This window comes from Odocoileus virginianus, chromosome 1 (genome assembly GCF_023699985.2).
Source record: "Odocoileus virginianus isolate 20LAN1187 ecotype Illinois chromosome 1, Ovbor_1.2, whole genome shotgun sequence".
Lineage (NCBI taxonomy): Eukaryota > Metazoa > Chordata > Mammalia > Artiodactyla > Cervidae > Odocoileus > Odocoileus virginianus.
In genome coordinates this window covers 63,427,255-63,454,026 of record NC_069674.1, presented here as the reverse complement: position 1 = coordinate 63,454,026, position 26,772 = coordinate 63,427,255, and the positions used below count along the sequence as shown (strand labels likewise).

The following is a 26,772-nucleotide window of genomic DNA, read 5'->3' as shown; positions in this document are numbered from 1 at the left end:
AGCTGGTCTACCCAGCTGCTTAGGCGAACCTACGATTTTTAAAGTTAGACCATTTCAAGAATATTTGCTAAATGTGATAAAAATCTGTCCAGCATTAACTGCACTTTATTACCTTTGCCATGTCTCCATTACCAATTTTCAAAAGATTAAAAATTCTCTAAATTGTGTATTTTAACACTAGCCACTTTGTTTTTTTCTTTGAAAGAATCAAATTATTTTCTTGTCACTGATCATTATAGTTTACAGTACAGAAATAAAATGGATTACCAAAAGAGAGATTCTAGCTATTTTAGTTTACTGGTCTTTTGCGATGAACGTAACTAAAGAGTTTTTTCTCCACTACAATATCCATAGTAAAATGAACAGCAAATCTAAAAAGGTCAATTACTTTTCCAGCCAATTCTAGTTTTCCATTACAGGAGAGGTAACAATCCTGAATCTGTCTGGTATTATGGATTTGCCTCATACTATGTTCCATGTATCTCCTGCTAAACTGAACCTCAGATGAAAATTAAGATTATATTATTAAGGCTTAATCACATAGCTCAGCTTAAACCAGCTGCTTCTAAACTCACAGAAATACATTTTATCTCATGAAAGAGAACACGCACACACATACAAACTTATATGTTTGTAGGTGTGTATAAAATCCTGAAACAAAGGTTTACTGGCTTATATAATATGGAGAACTAAGTGTGATTCTGCCTCTAAGTTAAATGGCCACCTAAACAAATTCTTGCCTACCTTCAAATCTGAATCATCTGGTTTGAGCAATACTGGCCTAAAATACCAGAAACATACTAGACCAATACCACCTCATTCTGTATTTCTGAATGAAACTTGGAAGCTCAGCTAATATAACTAGAGTATAACTCAATCAGTTAGGAGAGGTTTTATACTAAGAACTCAGTGTAGCTCATTGCTCATTTACAAAGTCAGCCTTCAGCCAGTTCAGTTGCTCAGTCCTGTCCAGCTCCTTTTCACAGTTCCAGATATTTAAAATTACTCAAGTAATTTAAGTTTGGAAATGACAATTAGCCTTTTAAATTTTACTTTTACTCGCTGCATCATGACTAACTTCTATACCCCTCCTGTGAATTCCTGGAAAAACTTCTGCAGCACTTACTTACCGTGCAGTATTAATTAGCATGTAACAGGTATGCTTAAGTTTATTATGTACTTGTGTAATTGGTTGATTATAAATTTCAGAAAGTATTGACCACATAAGAGGGTTTCTCCTAAGTGTCTCACAGGGCTTGATACTTTATGCAGAGTAGTTTTTTGAATAAACATGTGGCTGAATTCAGTGCCAGTCTGGAAAGGACATTAGATTGCAAGTGCCTTGGAGGCATCAGTTCAGTTCAGTTCAGTCGCTCAGTCGTGTCTGACTATTTGCGACCCCAATGACTGCAGCACGCCAGGCTTCCTTGTCCATCACCAACTCCTGGAGCCTACTCAAACTTATGTCCATCGCGTCGGTGATGCCATCCAATGATCTCATCCTCTGTCATCCCCTTCTCCTCCCACCTTTAATCTTTCCCACCAGCAGAGTCTTTTCAAATGAGTCGGTTCTTTGCATCAGGTGGCCAAAGTATTGGAGTTTCAGATTCAGCATCAGTCCTTTCAATGAATATTCAGGATTAATCTTCCAATGAATATTCAGGTCTGATTTCCTTTCAGATGGCCTGGTTGTATCTCCTTGCAGTCCAAGGGACTCTCAAGAGTCTTCTCCAACACCACAATTCAAAAGCATCAATTCTTTGGCATTCAGCTTTCTTTATAGTCCAACTCTCACATCCATACATAACTACTGGAAAAACCAAAGCTTTGACTAGAAGGACCTTTGTTGGTCAATTAATGTCTCTGCTTTTTAATATGCTGTCTAGGTTGGTCACAGTTTTTCTTCCAAGGAGCAAGTGTCTTTTAATTTCATGGCTGCAGTCACCATCTGCAGTGATTTTGGAGCCCCCCAAAATAAAATCTGTCACTATTTCCATTGTTTCCCCATCTATTTGCCATGAAGACTGGATGCCATGATCTTTGCCTTTGAATGTTGAGTTTTAAGCCAACTTTTTCACTCTCCTCTTTCACCTTCATCAAGAGGCTCTTTAGTTCTTCTTCACTTTCTGCCATAAGGGTTGTGTCATCTGCATATCTGAGGTTATTGGTATTTCTCCTGGCAGTCTCGATTCCAGCTTGTGCTTCATCCAATCCAGCATTTCTCATGATGTATTCTGCATATCAGTTAAATAAGCAGGGTGACAATATGTAGCCTTGACATACTCCTTTCCCAATTTGAAACCAGCCTTTTGTTCCATGTCCAGTTCTAACTGTTGCTTCTTGACTTGCATACAGATTTCTTGACTTGCATACAGGAGGCAGGTCAGGTGGCCTGGGATTTCCATCTCTTGAAGAATTTTCCACAGTTTGTGGTGATCCACACAGTCAAAGGCTTTGGCATAGTCAATGAAGAAGAAGGTGTTTTTCTGGAACTCTCTTGCTTTTTCGATGATCCAATGGAAGTTGGCAATTTGATCTCTGGTTCCTCTGCCTTTTCTATCCAGCTTGAACATCTGGGAGTTCACGGTTCACGTATTGCTGAAGCCTGGCTTGGAGAATTTTGAGCATTACCTTACTAGAGTGTGAGATGAGTGCAACTGTGCGGTAGTTTGAGCATTCCCTGGCATTGCCTTTCTTTGGGATTGGAATGAAAACTGACCTTTTCCAGTCCTGTGGCCACTGCTGAGCTTTCCAGATTTGCTGGCATATTGAGTGCAGCACTTTCACAGCATCATCTTTTAGGATTTGAAATAGCTCAACTGGAATTCCATCACCTCCATTAGTTTTGTTCATAGTGATGCTTCCTAAGGCCCACCTGACTTCGCATTCCAGAATATCTGGCTCTAGGTGAGTGATAGCACCATTGTAGTTATCTGGGTCATGAAGATCTTTTTTGTATAGTTCTTCTGTGTATTCTTGCCACCTCTTCTTAATATCGTCTGCTTCTGTTAGGTCCATACCATTTCTGTCCTTTATTGTGCTCATCTTTACATGAAATGTTCCCTTGGTATCTCTAATTTTCTTGAAGAGATAGATCTCCAGACTTTCCCATTCTATTGTTTTCCTCTATTTCTTTGCACTGATTGTTGAGGAAGGCTTTCTTATCTCTCCTGGCTGTTCTTTGGAACTCTGCATTGAAATGGGAATATCTTTCCTTTTCTCCTTTGCCTTAAGCTTCTCTTCTTTTCTCAGCTATTTGTTAGGCCTTGTCAGACAACCATTTTGTCTTTTTGCATTTCTTTTTCTTAGGGATGTCAGCCTTGGAAGGGGGCAATTTGTTTCTTTCCTACCTGCTTTTTAATCTTCTTAAAATTGTTATCAGTTTATTCATGAGAGTTATTAGAACTGGTGGTGTTCCATGAACATCTACTCTTTTAAAGTGCCCCACATATTTTTCGTGCTGGACAGGCCTAGACATCCCCGTGATGTAAGAAATCAGGAAACCAAAATTTAGAGGGGATGATTTGCTGCTGGTTACACGGCCAGTCAGCACAAACGAAGCTAGAGCCCAGTGTCTGACCTGTGCTCCACCGCGCTGCTGGGGCAGACTCTGTAGCATGTCTAGTGGGAGCCCTCCCATTGTCCAAAGAGATTCCCTGGCTCATTTCTGCTTCAAGGAAAAGGACTACAAGCCCCGAGTCTCCTGCAATACTTCTCAATGGAGATGACTTTGAAACCTACATAAAGAGACACTGTGAATCAGGCAGGGAGAATGGGAAAGATCTTTTGAACAAGTGATAAATGAAATAAGCTGGAAAGGATGAACATCTAACTCAGCAAAGAGGAGGAGGAAGTACATTCAAAGCAGAAGGGACACCATATTTGAAGCCTGTGACAGAAGAAGGATGGTTAGCGTTGAGGAACTTTTACAGAACATGAGAGGTGACAGGACCAGCCTTGTAGCAGGCCAAGAGGGGCTTTCTATCCTTCTTTTTTTCCTTTTCCTGAGGAACAAATAAATCTCCTGAAGCATCTGGCACCATGTCTTAGGTTACCAGGTTTAAAAAAGAAGACATCCCCAGAGAGAAGATGAGACTCTGAGGAAGGTCCTAGAGAAAAGGCATGCACGCATGGGATGGGGTGGGGGGTGGGGGAGCAAGAGCACCTCTTAAGTTCTGCTGGCCAAACCTCAGGGAGACCCTCAGGGAGACTAGGAGACCTAACTCTGAGAGAAGCAGTAATTTGAGAAAACAGTTCTGCAGCCCCAGCTCTGAAAGCACTGCTCCAGTATTCTTCTACTCCTGCTGGCCTGCCTGGAAGATCAACTTCATCTTCTTTCCTGCAGTTTGGGTTTGTGTCCACCTGAAGAATGTGTCCCTCCCCACCTTCCCAAACACACACAAATTCCTCTTCCCCTGGGGTCCACACATAAGGAGTGAGGAGACTCTCAAAATATCACAAAGAGACAAGTGAATGAAAGACAGCAGAATGAGGTCACAGTAATATGATACACACACTCTCCTGTTACAACCCAATGTTTCTAATTAAAAAACAACGCACAAGTGAAAAACAGCACCTAGGTTTCAAAATCATTTTAGCAGCTAAAGTGATCAGAGTTTCAGACTGACAATAAATTTACTTTCTTTACAGGAATTTCATTAAGAGAAATTTTATAGATATAAATGAAGCTATAAACCCAACCTCCTTAACACCCAGCACTGAAGATCTCTAATTTACACCACTTACTGGGATGGGAACTTCCTCCATAATCTTACCCTCTTTATCAAACTCTGTTAGGATACAAAAGCACAAACTCTGTTAGGATACAAAAGCTTTTGTATCCTACTCAAACAACAAAGATCTGTGGAAAACAGTGTTTTATAGATTGCCTACTTTCAGATTAAGTAATAATCCAGAGTACAATGTGTTCTGTAATCCTGTTCAACCCAATTTATATGATAAAACTGCACCCCAGCAGACATATCTCTACTGGTATGAGGTAACTTCCTTCTGCTTTTGTTCCTGCCCCAATTTAGGCATCTGCCATCCTCCCTTTAACAAGTCAAACATATAAAATGAAGTAAAGTGTACTAAGTCTACTTTGTAGTAAAATGGATTTCAGAGCCAGAGCTTCCCCAGGTACATTCTCAAGACCTATTCCAAGACTCTCTTGGGCAGAGGTCACAGGAGCTTGGATTCTCCAACTTTTCTTAGTCTCAGTTTGAGGGTCTGGAATACCACCTGTTCTAAGGGCTCAACCGACTTCTCTTCCTGCTTACTTCGTGTTCAGGATTCCCTTAAGTCCAGGACCCAGAATCCTCTCTATACCTCGTGCTTCCCTTTACCCACAGTACAGACTGCGCTCTTTGGTCAGTCAGGGTCCTTCTCCTCTCCTCAAGAGTTATGGCTACTACTCTTAGACATCCAGATCTTATAGATTAATTTCTGCCCAGGTTTCTGGGCTGGAGAATTCTTGGTGAGTGATGAGAACAAGGAAGTTGTTATTTAATGACACCCACGGTGTGTGGGAAGGGGTGATAGAGGAAGTATTAGTTTCCTCACCTAAGGCAGCCTGGCTGTTTAGAACAGGAAGGTCAGATCCTTGGACTAATATAAACACCAATATATATGTGCTTATATGTAATATATATGAGAATTAACTATACCAGGCATTAATGATCAAGAATTACACGACTAAATGGTGAAAATGAGAAAGAGCATTGGAAGAGAGTCAGGAAAACTGTGATGTGGTCCTAAGGAATTATGACCAAGTCCAGTGATTTTAGAGGTTACTCTTCTTCTCTAGGCTTCATCTAGGTAATGAAGGAACTGAACTAGATCAATTCTAAGACGCTTTTCAATTCTAAAATTATGGCTGAAATTTGTGTTTCAGATTAACTTCATCTCAGTTGCTATTCAGCATGGTCACCTGCTTAATATTTAAATACTAAATAGAAAATAATTATTTGAGAAAGCTAATGTATTATTGGCTCTAACAGGTCAGAATCATCTGGAATTCAGCTTGGAAGAGTAGTTTAAAAACTACATAAGAAACACAAAATTTAAGTTCTGGGGGTAAGACACAGTTCTGTTGTACATAATTATTTCAGCAGCAAATGGGATGTAGTATTCCCTGCAGAATCAACACTTGGTGCCTGAAAACACGTGTTTTTCATAAGCACACAAGTCCAAAAGTTGTCTACTTCATATAATTTTAGTAACATATTCTGGCCAGCATCAATACAAGGATATGACAGATTAATTTTTCTTCTTCAGTGTCCAAGAAAACAGGTCCTTTGGATTGACTATATTTGGAAAAACTACAGTCATGCTTTAGGAATACCTATCTAGGTCCTTTGAAAAAATAAAAATGATTGTATAATATTTATCCTAAAATACCAGTCACAGACAAATGAGACTTTTTAAATATCCTTAACTATAGGATCCAGATACTGAACATATAGCACTGTGATCTGTGCCTACAAATATCCCTCATCTCCTGCTTATTTCAGAGACAGAAATGAGAATGGGATCAATTTCTCTGTATTTATCATTTCAGGCAACCACATAGGTTGGCAATATTTCAGGTGACCCTTCTGACCCAGGAAAGGGTATTACATATCAGATACTTTAAAGTAAAAGGAAACTAGGGAACATCTGGTATTTCGAATACAGTCTGACTTGATTTGGATACAATTTAGGTCTGGAAGATATTATTCAGTATTCATAGTGAGATCATCTGATTCATGCTGTTTTCATAACCAAATTCCCCTCTGGAGCAAAAAATCATATGTGGTTACTAAACACACAAGTGTTACTAAGAATTCTTTAATCATCTTGGAATGAAGCTGACCAAGGTAGATTATATGAAATACATATATATTCTCTCTCTGTACATGTACACATCTATTCATCCACATATATATATATATATGTATGTATACACACATATATTCATAATACACTCATGTATTTTAGATCTTGTTCACATAAGTGAATATTCTGGACAAAGGAATTAAACTTCTAAATAAATAATTCCTCTCAGCACATGGCTCTTCTAGAAACCTGGTATAATCTTTGAAGTTTCTCCCCAATCCAACTTCAAATTGGTATGTTTTCATTAATATCTAACATAAGATTTTAAACTGTTTTAGTTTTTTAGCTCGATGCCTGTTTCCCAATATCTACTAAGATTCTCAGTGACCACCCACCACCAAAAAAAAAGAAAAGAAAAAAAAAAGGTCAGGTTACACAGAAAACAATAGAGAGAGACACACCTTCAACTTTCATATAGTTTGTCAAGTTTTTTAGGTGGGAATACAAAGGAGTAACTTATTGTGATTAAGAGGTATAATTAATCATTCCTAGTAAAATTGCTGTTATATTTTGCTTTGCTCATAAGAACAAAAACTTTCCATCTCTCACTTAATTCTGAAATACATGAGAAGAATAATGAAGAAAAAGTCATTACACTTATCTAGTTACCCAAACTTGGGCATGAAGGCCTCTTTATCCTTGTCAAAGTCATGCTTTTAATGTCCAAGTTTTGTTAAAAACTACACTTTGCTCTTTCATCTCCACTCCACTGTTCATGTCCAAATTTCTATCACATCAACCTGGGATCACACTCTCCAAGCTGATCACTCCCTTCATATAATGTCATAGTGCTTCTCCCAAAATTATTTTAATAAAACCCAAAGGTGATCATAATATTACCCTTGTTAGACACTTTTAGTGAGTTCAATGAATTCCACGTGTCTTAGCCTGGGCAGAGAAAGGCCTTTCAACTTGGCACCACCCTCAATCCTCCAACTCGCACCCCTCCCCCCCAGCCATGCTCTGCTTCTAGACGAGCTTTTCCCTTGCCTGGATCTCATTCCTCTTCTCCTCCACCTGGTAAAATACTACTGTATATACCCAATTCAAACAGCAGTTACTCTGTATCCTTTTTGAACCATCCTCAGCAGAGTTCTTCTGAATTCCATTAGTCTTAGTTCCAATTCTATTATTTATTCCTTTTTTTTCTATACTATGATACTCATTTACCCCACTGGACTGAGTTTCTAGTTCATATTTGAATTTCTGCTGCACAGCCTGAGATTTATAGAAATGCCAGAAAGTGTTATCTACTTATTTAAAACTTGCTTTAATTTAATCAAATCTTTTATGACAAAGCACCAAGGAATTCCCATTGCTTTTCACAAAAAATAAAGATTTTAAAAGGGCTCTGGCAGGGTGGTGGTGATAATAACTACAATGGCAAATAGTTATTGAGCAATTATATTTTCAGGCATGGCTATAAATTTTTACTTGGGTCATCTCATTTTATACTCGTAAGAATGCTATGAAACCTGTTAATTATTATCTGCATTTTCATCCAGGTGAAGAAACTAAAGCAGAAAATTGTTGACAGGTCTAAGGTCAGCTGCACTGCAGAATGCCTGTTCTTAACCACTAGTGCCTAAGCATACATAGATCATGAACATGGAAACACCTCAGGTCAGATAAATATTTAATATATTAATTCTTTTTAAATAGAAAGAAACATAAATTTTAATTTGAGATCAAAATATTATACCAAGAATAAAATAATCAAGTAAGGATCTTTAGTTGTCAGGACCACTTATTCAGAAGCAAGTGGGAATAAAACTCTTCACAGCAGTTTCTAGAATTCATTTTCACATCCTTTCAGCTTTTCAGTGCATGAAGTACAAAGGCATAGCCCTTCGTGAAACTATATCATAAAATCCACTGTGAGACAAATGAACTGACACTTTTTTGTTCACACATAGTAGTAAATCATCACTAACAAATCACTGTGATAGGAAGGAAAAGGAAACAAGTGATCTTTCAGTCTAAATAGTTTATAATAAATTCTATTCTGGAGGTACTGGATCAATCTTCCTGGAACTTTAACAAACAAATTAAATAGATAACTCCCAGTTAGTCTTTCCCTATATTCTTTAAGGCAGTACCAGTATTAGGTAAGTGATAAAAGGACTGTTACCAAGGCAATTTGTCTACTTTGGTCTGGGATATAATCGAATCGTAGGTTACTTAAAACATCTATACAACCTCAATAAATACAGTAACATTTCTGACGAAGACCAGAAGTAGATCCTGCTGCTTTTTTCTAGGAAACAATAATGAATTGTAGTTTCATTAGGGTACCTTAAAGCAATTCTAATTATGCTTTTTCTTAAATGACCACTGGTAGTTGTGAAGGTAGAAGTGGTAATAAAAATATCTCAACTACTATTTGTTAGGGGCTTTCCTGGTAGCTCTGGAGAAGGAAATGGCAATCCACTCCAGTATTCGTGCCTGGAGAATCCCATGGACGGAGGAGCCTGCTGGGCTACAGTCCACAGGGTCGCAAAGAGTCAGACACAACTAAAGCAACTTAGTATGCACGTGCGCCACTTGTTAAGATGTTAACACCTACCAGGCATAATACATACATCACCTGATTGAATTTTCAAGACAACTGATGGGAAAGTGTTATTACTCCTATTTCACAAATAAAGACACTGAGACTTGGAGAGATTAAGTAATTTGCCTAAGACTGCCCGGCTATCTTGCGGGCAATCTGCCAAATGCAGACAGAGCTGATTTGAATCTTGGCCTTTCTAACTCCAAATCCTGAGCTTCACTACAAAATCACTATTTTTTCCTCTAAAATGAGACTCTGAAGATAAGTAATAATTTAAATGAGTCATATTCCTCATCTGTAACTTCTGTAGAACAATAGATTTTGATCTGAAAGACAGTCTATTTGTCACCAGCTAGGAATTCCTCCTTCCTAGACAAACCTGAGACTGATTATAAGAAACCCGGGTGTCTGCAAACCAGCTGCACTAACACAGAAAGCCCTGAGGTGATTATTCACACACACAAGAGGACCCTCAAAGTATGGGGCATGAGTCAAGGAAATATCCAGGGTACTGATGCAAAATAGCTCTCTTACAATGTTTTAGGAAGAGGAAAAAAAAGTTTTAAAAGAAACAACGAAATACAAATGAACAAGTTAAATCTCAAAGTTGAAAGATCTTTATTCAAAACAAGTAGGTTTATCAATAGTACTGAAAATTATTAACTATATTATATAGAATATTCCATATATTTATGCAGTGTCCAGGGGTAATATAATGAAGCAAAAACTGCAATAATTCTTTTCATTTTTTTTTTTTCCAAATCACTAAATTCCTAGATTCCTAGTGGAAAACTCTGTATTACTTTCAAATTACTCCAAAATTTGGGGGCTGAAAATAACAAACATTTATCATCTTATAGCTTTCTGTGTGTCAGGCAGGTGGGAGTGGCTTACCTAGGTGAGCTGGCTCTGAGCCTCTTGCAAGGTTGCAATCAGGGGTCAGCTAGGGCTGGAGTCACTCCTCGACTGGGGAAGATCCACTTTTAAGCTCTCTCACATTGGTACCTATGACACGGCAGCAAGTTTTCCCCAGGGCAAGTGAACCACAAAGAGTGAGTGTACCCCAGATGGAAGCTGAAGTCTAATCTTTGAAGGGATGTACCATCAAATCTGCCATGTTACATTCCTTGGCAGCTACTGACCAGGACCAGCCCACACTCAAGAGAAGCAGAACACAAATGACTATGAATCCCAGGAGGTGGAATCAGTGGGGACCATCTTGACAGCCTCTATTCGGTTTTGACTTAAAATGCTAAGACTAAGTGATCTGTAATGACAGACTTTACAAAGGGAGGGGATAAAAATGTGCTTATCTACCACCCTTGCCTTTATTTTTTTCCACTTCAAATATTTATGTCTCTACTCACCCCAATGGGCAGAGTAAACAAAACTTTGCTCTTTTCTTATAAATGCTGTCATTTTATTCCCCTCAGTTTAACTGTTCACTCAGTCAAGATCAGAGAACAGTCTTTCAGAAGACAGAGTAGAATGATTTTGTCTCTCATCTTATTCTCTAACCATCTCAACATATATACACATTTGTGTACACACATACTTGTTTTAGAACAGTCAGAAACCAGAATACAAACTATCAGGTTTGACTAGCAAGAAATTTCTAGAAATACATTTAAAAAAAAAATTTCACAATTTTTATAATATGTCATAGTCCTCCTTAATGAACAGAGGATAAAACTGGAAAAAGACTGATATAAACCTTATTCTATTATATAACTTTTCTGTTATGAAAAGGAAAAAATATATAGTACTTCTTTCTGATATCAGAATGTAAATTACTTGATTCAAATCAGGTACTATTTATAGGCAGCAGTTCATAACTAACTTTTCAGTACTGTATACTTATTCAAAATCTAATGTATCCTCACAGTATTATTGGCGACAAAATAATTTAGTTTTTTTTTTTTAAAGATTGCACTTATCTTAGGTAAGTCAATTATAAAAAGAAATGTATTGCATCTGTTCAGTTTAGCTGGTTCCTTATAAACATTTTTCAAACTGACTACTATTAAATTATCTCTAAAGTCTTACATGAAGGCAGTCACCTGAGCTGTTCACCAATTCTCTTCTGTGAATTCTACTCAGAAAGAGCCTCCTCCTAATTCTGTTACTTTGAGAAAGACAATGCAGGCCATAAAAGTGTCACAGGCTACAGCTGCTGATGAAATGATTTCTTAATTAGGATTGGCTGAGCTGTGGCTCAGTGGAAAGACTTTGTAATGCATGTGCTTTTATACACAGGACTCAGAGATTCCTAATTATCAGCTATAAAAGGGATTTAAAAAATGTGATTCCAAAAGGCGTCTGTAGAAGTCTCCTAAAAGAATTTAGATCATGACAAACAATTCTAATTTGGTCTTGTGTCACTAACTCCACAGCTGGCTCAAAGAGTGGATTCCACAGATACTGCTGTGTATTGAGAAGCCTTTTTAAAGGCTGTACATACCAAAACTTGAATATTGCCATCATTTCTCACCAGGCTTAAAGGCTACAGTATTTCTTTAAGAGTATAACTGAGGAGTAAGGATGACTATACCATTAAGTGATTTATTGCCGTTGACTGTCTACGGCAATACAGTACAGACATGTACAGGCATGTTTTCAGAGACGGAATGAAGGGAAAGGCCTGTGGCACTGGCTTGAAAGAGTTGTTAGAGCAGGCTGCCCAGGCAAGCACAAGCATCCAAGGGAATCTGGAGAGGAAAAGCCCAATGAGGAGAAGGCATAGAAAATCTGGGGTAAAAGGTGTCAAAAGACAAACTTATTTTCCACTTTGCCCAGAATTGGCATTCAGGTGTATTTAGAGCAAAAGTAAAGTTTTAAAGCACTGGTAGAGGTGTTAGAAACTTTGAAATGAAGGGAGAGATGCAGGAACCCTACTGCCAGATGCCTTATGCTTAGGTACTTATTGTCTAAACTTTTCACACTTTTTTTGCTCTGGAAAAAAAGAATTATGTTTATATGATGTGCTTTGTAAATGTAAGTGCTTCAATTAATTTTTGACCCATCGTTTGATTTTTGATTTATTAGGGAAGTGGTGCGAATTCACATGCTTTTTGTTCTATATTTAAACTACAGCCCAAGGACTTCCTCACTGCAAAAGGTACTGGGATTCAGGGGAAATAGACAACTTTCAAAACATACATATACCACCTTTTTACAACTAGAATCAAATTTCAGTTGCAGAGTAATTTAACTTTCCTTTATATTGATGAAACAATAAGCAAATAAATCAAAATTAGATTTGACTAGGTTAGAAAGGGGGCCGTTCTCAAGTGATCAATGATGTCAGGGAAGCTACAGTGTCCAGATTCTTTCTTATGTACAGAGGGCTAGGAAGGTAATTCAGAATGAGAAAAGTCTTCTCTAAGACCTTTTCCATAGTTTTCACCCTGGGAGGCCAAGAAGACTTACATCCTAGCAACAGAGGGAGTATAAGTTATAATCTGTTGCCTAACAAACCACCCTTAAACAGAGTGGCTTAAAATAGCAACTATTTAGTTTGCAGTTTCTGGTCATGATATTCTGCTCATGCTTCTGCAGTTTAGCGCCTTGGGCTGGGTTCAGCTGATGATTCTTCTGGTCTGAGCTGGGCTCACTGCATTGGTAGTCACCTTTCAGGTAAGCTAGGGACAACTAGTTCAGGGGAGCCTCATCTGAGATGTCTCATCTTTTCTATGTGGTCTCATTCTCCAGTGGGCTGAGCCAGGCTAGTTCACATGGTTGTAACAGGGTTCCAAAACAGAGATGCAGACAAGCCCTGCAAAGTCCAAGGTTACAGCACACACACCACTGTCTACCAGCAGCCCAGATTCAAAAGGTAGGAAAATAGACTCCACTTCTCCACAGGAGGTGCGAAAAAGAACTGTATCCATTTTTGCAATTTACCACAAAAACTCTAAGGAAGATTGCATTCAGGAAAACATAACTGTTTGCTATACTGGACCAGAGTACCTGGCAATGTTACATCAAGTGCCCCCACTAGAGGCCCAATAATATAGCTCTGAAATCTTTCCCATAGTGACTAGCATACAGCATGTACTCAACCAACTTCTAGCAAGTTACTTATAAATTTTTATTTTTATCATAAAAAATAACTTGCAAATTTTAAAAAAGGAAAAAATGAAATTCAGTAATTTAATACATTCCATTTATTGAATTTTAAATATTTCTTTGTGTCCAATAAAGCATCAAGTATCAATAATTTTTCTGAAAGTGTTAGGTCATAAAATCCTTGATGATATATTCGGGTACCTGTTAAATGGTTTAAAAATCCATGCAGGATTTTCTTCTGTCTAAACTGAATTTCTTGATAATAATTATGATACACCTATTTTTCGTATGTGCAGGTACCATACTTTGTGCTTTAAAATGTTCATGTTAATTATTCTTTATACCCCTGTGAGATAGATGGTTGTAATGCATTTTCAGATAAAGATCCTGAGGATTAAAGGGTTAAGTAATTTTGCCAAATTCACACAGCCAGTAAGCATCAGAGCTAAGAATTTAACTCAGAATTCTAAAGCTGATGAACTTTCTGCAATTCTAGATCTCCAAACATTTACTATTGATACTAAGGTCTAGATAACTAAATAAAACTCATCAGAGAACATGAATAATAACACTGATCAAGTACTTGCTACATGTCAGGCACTGACATGTGTTTACATGTATCATTTTATGTAGTCTCACAATAACCCAATAAGAAGGTATTATCCATGTTTTACAGATAAGTTTCCTAAAGCCAAGGAGGCTAAGAAACTTGTCTAAATTTCTAGGGGAGTCAAACCAGGATTCAAACCTATCTAAGGTCTGTTCTGCACCCTCTAAATTCCCTGTGTTCCAGAGAAGTGGGCAGCAGTGGTCCACTGGATGATTTCCATCCCCCAGCTTGATTTCATCTGGTCCATGAGAAAAGTGCCAACAAACAGCATCTCAATTATTTTTACCTGTGACATCATAAAAGAAACATGGATACTGAGCCACTCATCTGTCTTGCCTCTCTCTACCGCTAATCTGCCTATTTCTCTTGGGAAAATTTTCTATTTTGCTACCAATGGCAGAGTATAACACACAGCATCATTTGAATATTTGTATAATCTACTTTCAATTTATTGCAGTATTTAAAAGGTTAGATTTTGTAATTCCTCTTAAAAACCTTTGGCAATTTGATCTTTTCCAGAGAAATGAGTTCTACATTTCTTCACATGGAGATCATATGACCTAGCTGGGATGAATCTAGAGAGGTCTGTTAGTCTCAAAACTAACAGAAAAGGCACTAGATCACTCTAAAAATCAAGTAAAGGATACTCCAAGATTTTTTCAGACCCTTTTCAGAAAGGTCAAAGACTATCCTGCTTTGAAGTACCAGTTGTCTATGAAACTGTGCAGAATATCTTCTCGAAACAGACTCGTGTTACAGAAAAAACTTCAGAAAAGTATATTTCAACCCCCAAAATTTAAAAAAAAAATTAACCCCACTATAGAATATGTAATAGTCTGAAGTAATGATCTGAATTCTTCATTCCCAGGTAGTAGTATTAAACATCCAGACCCTTGCCTCGTAATCATTAGACTGGAACTTTCTTCCCCTTGAGTTTGAACTTGGCCATGTGACTGCAGTGACAGAGCAGAGGCTTAAAATGTGCTCCTGCAAGTGGGCACGCCCACTGTTCTCCAACCGCCTGCTTAAGACATCCAGTGATCTAAGGAAGGTGAGAGATGGAGAACCAGTGTAGTCCCAACCCACAGCTTTAAGCCAAGCCCAGGCTACCTCAGTTAGACTCCAGTGTGATGTTTCCTCCAAGTCAAGAGATGACATTAAACAAGAATCATGATTAGGATAGAGATATAGATCCGCAGCAGTAGATTAGGTTCCCGTACAAGCTCACTGGCACACTTTGAAATTCAAACCTGTAATTTAGGAAAATCACAAATCATATACCTTAGCTTTATTCTAGAAGAGTCAATGCTGAAAATGTTAATGGTGAGAATGCCAAGGGTTTACTGATGTTTTGCAGCCATGTTTCTTTGGTTCAGATTATCTATTCTTCCTGGAAATCCTTCTTTGCCTACTTATCCTTCAGGAGTTAGTTTGAATGATTTTCCTCCATAATGCGGGTCCCAATCCACCCAATTATAATGCTTCTGCTTCTGAAACCTCATAACACAGTAGTTGCCCCTTATCCACACTTGTGCTTTCTGCAGTTTCAGTTACTTATGGTCAACTCTGATCCAAAAATATTAAATGGAAAATTTCAGAAGCAAACAATTCCTACATTTTAACTGCATTCTGAGTACTGTGATGAAATCTGGAGTCTGCTCTGTCCTGCCTTTAGTTACAAATCATCCTTTGTCCAGTTTATCCAGCTAGTCACTTAGTAGCCATTTTCATTACCAGACTGATTGTTACAGTATCAATGCAGTGCTTGTGTTCCAAGTAACTCTTATTTTTACTTAATAATGGCTCCAAATGCAGAAATAGTGATGCTGGCAATTCAGATATGCCAAAGAGAAAACTTAAAGTAATTCCTTTAAGTGAAAGATGAACGTTCTCCACTTAATAACAAAAAAATTATATGCTGTTGCTACTAAGATCTATGGTAGGGGGATATATATATACACATGGCTGATTCACATTTTTGTAAAGCAGAATCTAACACAACATTGTAAAGTAATTAAATTCTAATAAATGAAAAAAACTTTTCTGAAAAAAAAAAAAAAAGATCTATGGTAGGAAGAAATCTTCTATCCATGAAATTGTGAAGAAGGAAAAACAAATTCATGTTAGTGTTGCTGTTGCACCTCAAACTTCAGAAATTATAGCCACACAGTGCATGCTAATTGCCTAGTTAAGATGGAAAAGGCATTAAACTTGTGGGTGGGAGACATAAGCAGAAACATATTCGAGTTGGTGGTAACATGTGGCACCAGAAAACACGAAGCCCACATGAAGACTTCAGCAAGGGATCCCCTAAAATGACTTGCACCATTTAGTGCTTCCCAGGAGGTGCTAGTGGTAAAGAACCTGCATGCCCCTGCAGGAGTCAAAAGAGACACGGATTTGATCCCTGAGTCAGGAAGACGTCCTGAAGAAGGACATGGCAACCCACTCCAGTACTCTTGCCTGGAGAATCCCATGGATAGAGGCGCCTGGAAGCCTACTGTCTATAGGGTTGCAAAGAGTGGGATATGACTGAAGCAACTTAGCAAGCACGCATGCACGGGATGGTTACAGATATTCAGGAATAGGTTTGGACAGAAAAATATAAAAATTACTGCAGAGACTGGGTCTGCCATTGAATAAGCCACTGCTGCATTTTTGGTAGGAATAAAGAAGTTAATTAAGGAGCGAAACCACATCCACAAAACTTTTACTATAGTGTATAGTTATGATTTTTCTATTTTTAGTTCTTGTTGTTAATCTCTTACTGTGCCTAATTTATAAATTAAATTTCATCATAGGCATGTGTATATAGGAAAAAACAGTATATATAGGGTTTGGTACTATCTGGGGTTTCAGGCATCCACTGGGGGTCTTGGAACATATTCTCCACTAACGAGGGTAGAGGGTGGTAGTCATAGTTGTCTGTATTCCTATTATCGAAGTGCTACAAAGTGTGCAATCTGCAAACTTTTGGTCACCAGTTTGTGATAGAACTCACAAAGAAACTGAAAGAAATTAGGAACTGTTAAGCACTTTGACAGTATGTCTGGTATATTTTTTAAATTGGCCTCGTTTTTGTCTTTTTTTTTTCTTTTAGTAATTCATTTTTATTGTGTTTTAAAAAGTATTGGCCTGGGACAGATTCGGACTTTTGAAAAAAATGGTTCCTCAACACAGATATTCTGAGCAACACTCTATTACAGCACTTATGTCATTCTATCCAGCACTGTAGTTAATTCACATCTTGCTCACTAGCAAGCCTGCCTTCTTTCCTTCTTTGATCCACCAGAGATGACATCATGGAATTTTGGGGGATACAAGCTCAACAGGTGATACTGATAGAAAAGGAATTGAGGTTCTGTAGTTTTACATTTAAATTGAAAATTTAATATCCTCTATGAAAAACAAATGGTGACTTTGTTTTGTTTAATCCTCAATTATTTTTATTGTATGCCAGTATCCCATAATGGAAATACATTCTTTACCTTTACTTTGTGACTCATTCTATCAAGACTTCCATGATATCACACTCATAAAAAGAAAAATATACCTAATATTTGCATGGTCATTTTGCAATGAAACATGATATCATCTTTAAACAAAACAGAGATAATAAGTTCATGGTGGCAACAGACATTAACAGACTCAGCACCAAGGCATCTGTGCTAGATTTTCAGTCTTTTTTTTTTTTTTTTTGGCTAGGCTCACTGTTCAGATAAGAAGCTATGTAATCAACAGATGCCTTAAACCCCTTTTTAAAATTTGTATGGTGGTCAGAATGTCACTGTAATACAGACAGACTGAAGCACAGGTGATTTGAGGATGATCCGGCCTCATCCAGAGTTTAATTATATTTACATAGTGGCAGCCTGGCTGTTGCTTGGCAGATGTGCTCTCAGCAGTCCTCAAACTGCCTGGCTTCTCCTACAATCCCTCCCTCAAGCAGTACTCAAGCCCAAGCAGTCCTGCACTCTTGACTAGCCAAGGATAAGAGAAACTTCCTAAACTATGCTTTTCTCCTTTGTTGAATATGACCAAAATAAAAGCAGTGATACCTACAATCAACAGATTTTTATGGCTAAATACTACCGAAACATGAAGTACTTCCATAGCAGTCCCCAGATTATACCTAGTGAGTTTCTTTCGGTTCTTTCTATCACCTTCTATTCTTTCTTATAGTTTTTGTCACTGGAAATGAACAGTGATTATAATGGTTGAGAAAAAAAAAGAAAGAAAAATAGTTAAAAAATCATTTTAGAATCACAGCTTGAACTTGCATTAGAAAATTATAGTCATGCATATGAATTCTTCTAATTTCCTATTATTTAAGTAGGGAATTAGGTAGATCAGGTATTTGGAAAAAAAAAATAAGTGAAACTATTTTAAATATGACTGGAGATTTTTTATAGGAGAATCAAAGACTGGAGCTGTATAGCTGAAAAGTATAACCTCTAAGTTTAATCCTCTAATAACAGTGTTTAAGGCACATTTTAATCCATGGATTTTACTCAAAGATCAAATACAAATTTATCAATTATCACATTAATTTTTCCTTAAAATCTTGAAAATGTGAGGTTCTAAAACCCATTTTCAATTTGGTTAGTCTTTTCTCTATTTTCTTATCATTGAAAAAGTTATTTCATAATTCATAATTTATATAATCCCTGAACATCACTACTTTGTAAAAAGCAAAATACTTTCCTGTGTGTATTATATATCAATGATCTAATAAATAGATTTTTAAAAGTCATTCTTTCAGGTACCATGACAGTAGTTACCAAACAAAAATTAGTAATGACTGTAAACAGAAAATGCAATACAGGAATGACCCTTGAAGTGAATCTGTAATCCAGAAAAAGACAGTTTGTGTATCTATAGGTGTAACACTGTAAATATTTTAGCTTTATCTGATTATGAGCTTCTTCACATTCTAATACATATAAGCGGCTTTCTCATTTCTTTTTCATTTGCCATTACTTAAGACAAATAATCATTCCTAATTACAAAGCTTGCAAAGCTAACAAATGCCAAGAATCACCACTAAAATGGGACATTCTGTGTTACAAATCTAGTGTACTCTTGACCTGTAAAGAGTTCACTAAGGTATATAATCCCATTTGTACTTACTTTCTAGCATTTATTTTGTCATTTATTTATTTATTTATTTAGCTTTATCATCTCTCAATAGTGTAAGTTCTGTAATACAAGGTTATCTTGTCTTTTTATTCATACCATATACCCAGGGCTTAGAAAAATGCTTTGCACATAAACTACTCACATAGTTTTTAAATGAATCATCTTATTTTGGGAGAGATAACTTTTAAAAACAACTAAAACTCAATTATTTATCATTTTCCTGTAATTAAGTACCATAGAGAGTGATATACATCATGACTAGGCTTATTTGCCTTATGCTAACAGAGCAATTTATATGCCTTTGAAGCTGTAAACTAAAGAGTTAAATGAATTAAACTTAATGTTTTAAAATACACCACAAATATTTAAAAGGCAAACTAATTAAGTAAAAACAAGTTGAAAAATCAACTAAGATCTATGAAAAAAATTTTCATTTTCTCATGGACTTCATAGGAATATGTAACACTTATATGCAGGCCATTCCATTGAAAATCATATATATTCATATATTCTTGGTTTGTATGATTTTTAAGCACTGTGGGACATTATTATATTTGGTAAACTACTGATAATATTTTCCAAAGTCAAAAAGAGTAACTGGGTTTGAAGAAATCTTAGAAATCATTTGGCTCCCCTATTGATTTATATAGATATGGAAACAGATCCACAGTGGCCAAGACCACAAAGACTACAGTGGACCCAGATCTGCTAATTCTCAGCCCAGAGTGAATTTAAAACATCATACTGATAAACAGATGTGAGAAAGCTAATATACCACAAAAGATTTTTCTGTACACTACTGCGCTTTACCTATACTGGGCACTTACTAACCTTTTCTAATTTTTGAATACACTGTAGTGATTTGGTGTGTAAAAGCATATTCAAATTAGCATGGGGCAAACTATATCCCTACTTCTGGCTTTCAGAAAAAGAACATAGGAAGTAGTACTCTTTTACCAATTTATCATATCTACTAAATAGGCCCCTCAGACTAACTCTATGGTCCATGATGTTAACGCCAGGCTCACAAGGCTGGTACCCTCCTGGAGTTCAGTGAGTGCCTCATTAAATAGTTCATTTTGGTGTTTCCTGCTACTGCTACTGCTGCTAAGTCACTTCAGTTGTGTCCGACTCTGTGCGACCACTGCTTCTCAATAGATCTTCTTGTATGAACAATTCTCCTAACACTGAACTTTTTGTTTTTAACTGCTCTATTCTAAGCTGCATGGTTTGCTATTCCAGGGGCACTTAGAGCACTTTGTTGCTAGAAGAAACAGAGGTTTAGCCTTCCATGTTATGTGTAAGGCTTACTATCAACTCTGGGGTTCAGCAGGTAGAACAGTTTTTCTACAGGCCAACCATGAGAAACTGTATACAATTCCAGATGTCACTAGTTGAAAACCTGAAGCAAAGAGCCAAAAGCAAGGCTGTTATTGTTCAGAACCATATTAAGTAGCTAAAAGGCAGCATTATCACTGCTCCCAACAAAACCTGGGAATCCTAGAAGATATGGTCCAGAATATTATTGGAGCTTATGGAATTTCTTTGACTGTAAAATCTCCCAGAAGTTACTTTTCATGATATTTGTATTTATTTAGACTTTGTTTCCATGCAAAAAAGGTCAAAGGCAACTTACACTAAAGGCATACATATGACCATGGGTAACATATAGTCCCACCACCTCATGAGAAATAGATGGGGAAACAGTGGAAACAGTGTCAGACTTCATTTTTTGGGGCTCCAAAATCACTGCAGATGGTGACTGCAGCCATGAAATTAAAAGACGTTTACTCCTTGGAAGGAAAGTTATGACCAACCTAGATAGCATGTTAAAAAGCAGAGACATTACTTTGCCAACAAAGGCCCATCTGGTCAAGGCTATGGTTTTCCAGTAGTCATGTATGGATGTGAGAGTTGGACTGTGAAGAAAGCTGAGCGCTGAAAAATTGATGCTTTTGAACTACGGTGTTGGAGAAGACTCTTGAGAGTCCCTTGGACTGCAAGGAGATCCAACCAGTCCATCCTGAAGGAGATCAGTCCTGGGTGTTCATTGGAAGGATTGATGATGAAGCTGAAACTCCAGTACTTTGGCCACCTCATGTGAAGAGTTGACTTGTTGGAAAAAACCCTGATGCTGGGAGGGATGGGGGCAGGAGGAGGAGGGGACGACAGAGGATGAGATGGCTGGATGGCATCACCGACTCGATGAGCATATTTGAGTAAACTCCGGGAGTTGGTGATGGACAGGGAGGCCTGGTGTGCTGCAATTCATGGTGTCGCAGAGAGTTGGACACGACTGAGCGACTGAACTGAACTGAACTGAATGTATAAACAAAATATAGAAAACCAGTAGAATGGTAATTTTATTGGAATAGAAACCATTTCTCCAATATAATTCCTTTAACTGAATAAAAATGCTGAAATGCATCTTAAGTTATTTCTCTTTTATATTAGGGTACTTCATTCAACATATATGCAGTAATCAAAGCCAGGGTATCAGATGACTCAGGCTAGGTGATGTGATGTCACCTGGATTATGTCACATGGATATGTGTCACATATATGGATTATGAAGACTATGGTGCAAGATCATAGTTACATTCTGCCAGTTTTAGATTAACCTATCTAAGCCTTAGTTTCCTTATCCTTAAAATGAAGCTAGTCTGCTTCGTAAATTGCTTTGAACAGCAAACAAAATAACTATACAAGTATAAATAGGCTATGAATTTCACTCTCAAGAAGCTTGCGATCTAGATAAGAAAAAGACTATAATCTAGAGGTAAAAAGTAATGAGTCTGCTAAGAGTTATGATAACATGCTTTGGGAATATAGATGAAAGAGATTTCCTATCTAGCTAGTAACAAGAAGAACAATTACCTGGAGAGTGATGTGTGTGTTGTGGGGAGAAGGGGGCAGGTAGGGTGAGGAATGTGTCTTGGATTAGTAATATTTAGTATTATTGAAGGTGAGCTAGCAAAGTCAAGGAGAGAGGTGATGGTACACAGCTTGACCGCCAGTAGAGACATAAACCCCTAATTCAACTTCATAGGATAGCATTAAGGAACAAAATCAACAGAAAGCCTACTACAGTTCTATTCAAACCAATATTCAAAGCAAGTTAGAAAAAGTGACTTTTCATATCCAATTAATGTAATGACTCACACTACGGGTTAAAAGAGATAAAAGCCCTGCTGAGGAACACTTTATTCTGTACTTGTTCTGAGAGAGTAACTGCCTCTAAGGTAAAGCCTTGGAAGCACCCTGTCCTCCCATTACCCCAAGTCTTGCCAATGATTCTCAGCAAGAATGGCTTCAAGCAGAGAATTCAACTGTAGATTTGAACCTCCAGGTCACCATTTACTTGCCTTTTTCACTTCAGTCAAGGACCACCCTAAGAGAAAAGGTTTATTCTAATTTCTAATGGAAATAATCTTTGTGTTTCAGTTATCTTTCCAACTGCAATCACATGGTTTCACTTTGATTTTTCAGCAAATGACAGAAGCTTTCAGAACATGTTTGGATGCTGAGAAATGGGATATTTTAGTGACTCTGTAATCTTTAAAATCTCATCTTTTTAAAATTAAAGAAACAAAGAAAAGTGTCCTACAGAAAAAATACTGAAGACATCAGGAAGGATCAAAAGATGGAGGTTAGAAAGGAGGCAAACAATGAATAAGGTGTAAAATTAAAAGCTCTATAGCAATTCAGGCAGCATAAGGGAAATTACTATAGTTTTCTTTCTCTCTGGTATGTTTTTAAAGGGAAAAAAGTGATTCTCAGGGGAGAGTAACACAGAAAGGAAAGAGGAAAACAGCTGGCTGTGGGCCATGATTTAGCATTCACCACAAAATGAGACTCTGTGTCTGTATCTCAAAGGTCATTGCTTTTTCCAAGACACAGGCTCTACTTACACAAAGTCAATTATAATAAAGAGACACAAGACATAAGGAAGAGATCTAGACAAGTAACTCCAAAGAAAGGGCAAAGATGTAAAAGTCAAATTTTACTCTAAAATATTATTAAAACAAAAGCTCTGTATAACCAAACTAGCTTTCACATCCTAGCAATAGCTCACTTCTCTCAAACACAATATAGTAAAATCTAATTGTAAAAATGCCTTGCCTTTCTGATGGTGTAGTTTAACTGGTTATTAATCCAAATTTATGCCAATGATGCAGACACCCAAGTTCTTCTTTTAAAAACAAAGAACCTTACAATAACATCATCCACCTAGGTGGATGTGAAATAAAGATGACACTCTAATTCTTTTTACATGAAATGTTAATGGGAAAGTGACATTTGTAATCTGCCTGGAGAAAATTTTTTATGAAAACAACAGTAAAAGGGTTTTAAAAGGGGGAAAAATGCCATGTATCTTAAAACAGAAGTCAAATTTAGTTTTACTTAAATGGCTGTGTTTTTATTTCAACTTTCAGCTATGATTTTTAAAAGGTATATTCAAACTATCAGTTTTCTTGTATACCCAAGTCAAAAAGAAGGAAGACCTGAAAAGTATCTAGATACCAAAATAGATGATCTTGTAATGTTTCCTTTTTCTCATGTGTTAGAAAACAATTTCTAAAGGGAATTCAAGTTTATGAAATGTATTCCTGGGGCCTCTAAATTCTTTGTACTGGGAAACATTCTAACAAATACACAGAACATTAATCTGTCAAGGGTCCTACCTAGACACAGAGAGGGTATGTTGGCAATCAGATTGGACATCTTTGGGATCTTTTACTTTTCAATTTACTAGCTGAGGACTTTGCCCTGAGAATCACCAGTGATGACAAGGCAGTGAAACAAGGTTTTGTTACTGCCATGGTATTGTCTGTACAAATTTTAAATTTATGGAATCCTTTTTCTTGGGGCTGGAGGAAGAGTAGGAGGAGGATTAGAGAGAAGGGTAAGATTCTCGGTTGAAAAGATAACCTTTTAAAGTAAAGGGAAGATGCTGGAGAAAAATCACACCATATATCAAGACCATTATTTATGATAATCCACATTCTGAAACTAAGGAAACTGTGTATAAATAATGTCTGGATTTTTCCCTTGCTAACACATATAATTCTTAACTCTGGACTTTCTCCCTCAGAATTACTTCTTGTCCCAAATAATTTCAAAATCACTTTTGAATGTTACTGGTTTTTTTTTTCCTTTTAAATAGAGCGTTTTTTTTTTTTTTTTCCCCCAGAACACTTTTAGGCTCACAGCAAAATTTAGCAGAAGATACAGCATTCCCATATATCTCCCTAGCCCCTTTCAGACCACCTCCCCCATTATCAATATCCCACACCAAAGTGGTAATTTGCTACAACTGATGAACTTACACTAGCACATCATCATCCCCCAAAGTCCATAGTTTATTTAGGGTCCACTCCTGGTGTTCATTCTGTGGGTTTTGACAAATATATAATGACATGTATTCACAATTACAGTAGCATACAGAATGGTTTCACCCATTCATCCCTCCCTCTCAAAGGATCTGGGCATTTAAAAAGTCTTTTTTGAAGCACTATGTTTAAGCATAGCTAAGACCCCCTCGAAAAAAAAATTTAGACAAGTACTAAATTACCCACTGTTTTCCACATGAAAAACAAAATAAGCAGTGTTCATCAACAGAAGGCTAATTAAGGGGCAAACAAAATGCTTTCCTAGTAGCAAGCAAGATTAACAAAAAATATTAGTGTCATCTAAAAGGAGAAAAAAATAAGAAACCAAACTAGAAGACAATAGAATTCAATCACTGTACTCTCAGAATTGACGTTTTCCTGTTCTTGAATTCCCTTTTGGATGCTGAGTCTAGTCATAAGGGGCAAACCTGTTTTTTCCCCCACTTCAGGCTTTTTATTTTTCAACAGCCTCCTAACCTAACCTAATATTTTGCACTTGCATATATTTTCATAAATCCAACTCTGGCCATGAAACAGAACTAATGCTTAGGTCAGAAACCTTGTTTTTAGAAGATGAAGTAATGGCAATGTTGATAACCCACAATGAGCAAGAGAAGAAAATTCAGTTCTCTTATTTTCCCCACCTTTACTCTCAACAGAACTTCCTTCCTTATTTGATAAGGAGCAACTAGCTTAAATTTACTGCAAAGTAAATATAAGCAATTCCCTGGAATGAGATGACCTTTCACTCAGAACGTTACACTGGAATGTGACATCAGCATTCCCTCTGAGTCTCGTCCCCACCCTTTTCTCCCAGGAAACGCGAGTCTCCTAAAATCACGGAACGGCTCAGGTAGTGGGTCCTGACGCCCGGAGGGCATCAGTTTCCAGTCAGGAAACGACGCCTGGAGGTAAACCGCCGCTGACAATCGTCTTTTGGGACTAGTTGCCAAAGAAGGAGAACATTTTCTTTGGAAGAGGAAGGCAGTGCTTTGAAAGTCAAGCAATGAATGACCAAAGAGAGACAAAAACAAAAAACAACCCAAAAAACTTCACCTTTCAACGCCATCACCAGCCGCTGCTGTGAAGGAAGCACGTTAATTCAAGGCTCACTCTAGAGAGCCTCTGACTGCCAAGCTGGGAAGGGAGGAGGTCTGAGCTGTCAAAAGGCTCATCAGTGACCCCAAACCACAAAGACTTAATAAAGTTCAGCTTCCTGAGACAGGAAGAAGTAGTGTCATGGTTTCGCCCGAACTCGCCCTAACCTCATCTTCTTCTTCTAGGGAAGCACAGGCCCAGCCGAAACATCTTAAGGAAAAGTTTCAAACACCTCCAACCGTTGGACTTGGTTAGACAGGGAGAAATGTCCCGCGCCCGCCCTCGCGCGCTACCCTCTGTCGCTCCTGGGTTTCAGGAGTTAGTAGAGCCAGCGGACGCCCCCTCTACCCGAAGGACCGGGTACTGGGGCCCGGGGCGCCGGAGATCCCGACACCGCTCGTGCCTGATGGCCCCTGCGCCCGGCCAGCCACTGGTAGCCAGGGGGCGGCGCCCCGCGCAGGTGAAGCGGCTGCTGCCAACCACCCTACCTTCTTCACTTTGGCCTCCAGGTCCATGTCTATGTGTCAGAGGGGGTTCTCCTCCTGTCGGGGATATCACGCCCAGGATCGCCTGGCGAGGCACCGCTGCGGGGACTGGAGGAGATGTGCCGGGACACCGGCGCCACCGCCGCAGCCACTTGCCTGGCACGGTCAAACTTCCGCCCCCCAGTCGGCTGTAGCCGGCCTGCGGCGGGGACCGGGAACAAAGAGGCCCAAGCAGCCAATGGCAGCCGGGCCCCGCCGGGCAGCCGCCAATCACCGAGCGCCGCACGCACCTTCGGGCCGAGCGCGGCGCCAGCAAGGTGAGGGGCGGGGCCGCGTTCTGGGCGGTACCCTGCGGAGCTCAAGCGGGCAGTCCAGAGCTGGTCTCTGAGGCTCCGCCGGCCGTTCTTACTACCTGCTCCCGAAAAATTGGAGCCCAGGCCGCCTCCAGCTGAAATGAGGAAGAGCCTTTTCCATTCAGTCAACTTGTACCTGTTTTGCTTGAGACTTTAAATATGAATTCAGAGCAAAAGAAGAGAAGAAGTTGTGGGG

The 26,772-nt window shown here is 38.2% G+C and overlaps 1 protein-coding gene across 3 annotated transcripts in view; it reads right to left on the bottom strand.

The window, feature by feature from the left end:
• TES (testin LIM domain protein) overlaps window positions 1–26,442 on the bottom strand; it is a 52,920-nt gene extending 26,478 nt beyond the window's left edge. The window contains exon 1 of one of the 3 annotated variants that reach the window (XM_020874469.2): window positions 26,227–26,442. In XM_020874469.2, the coding sequence (XP_020730128.1) occupies window positions 26,227–26,253 (27 nt within the window). In that variant the 5' untranslated portion in view covers window positions 26,254–26,442. Of the gene's footprint in view, window positions 1–15,218; window positions 15,311–25,696; window positions 25,948–26,226 lie in introns of those variants that run through there. The other 2 variants (XM_020874470.2, XM_070468700.1) reach the window with 2 other exon arrangements.
• Between the last annotated feature and the right edge of the window lie 330 nt (window positions 26,443–26,772).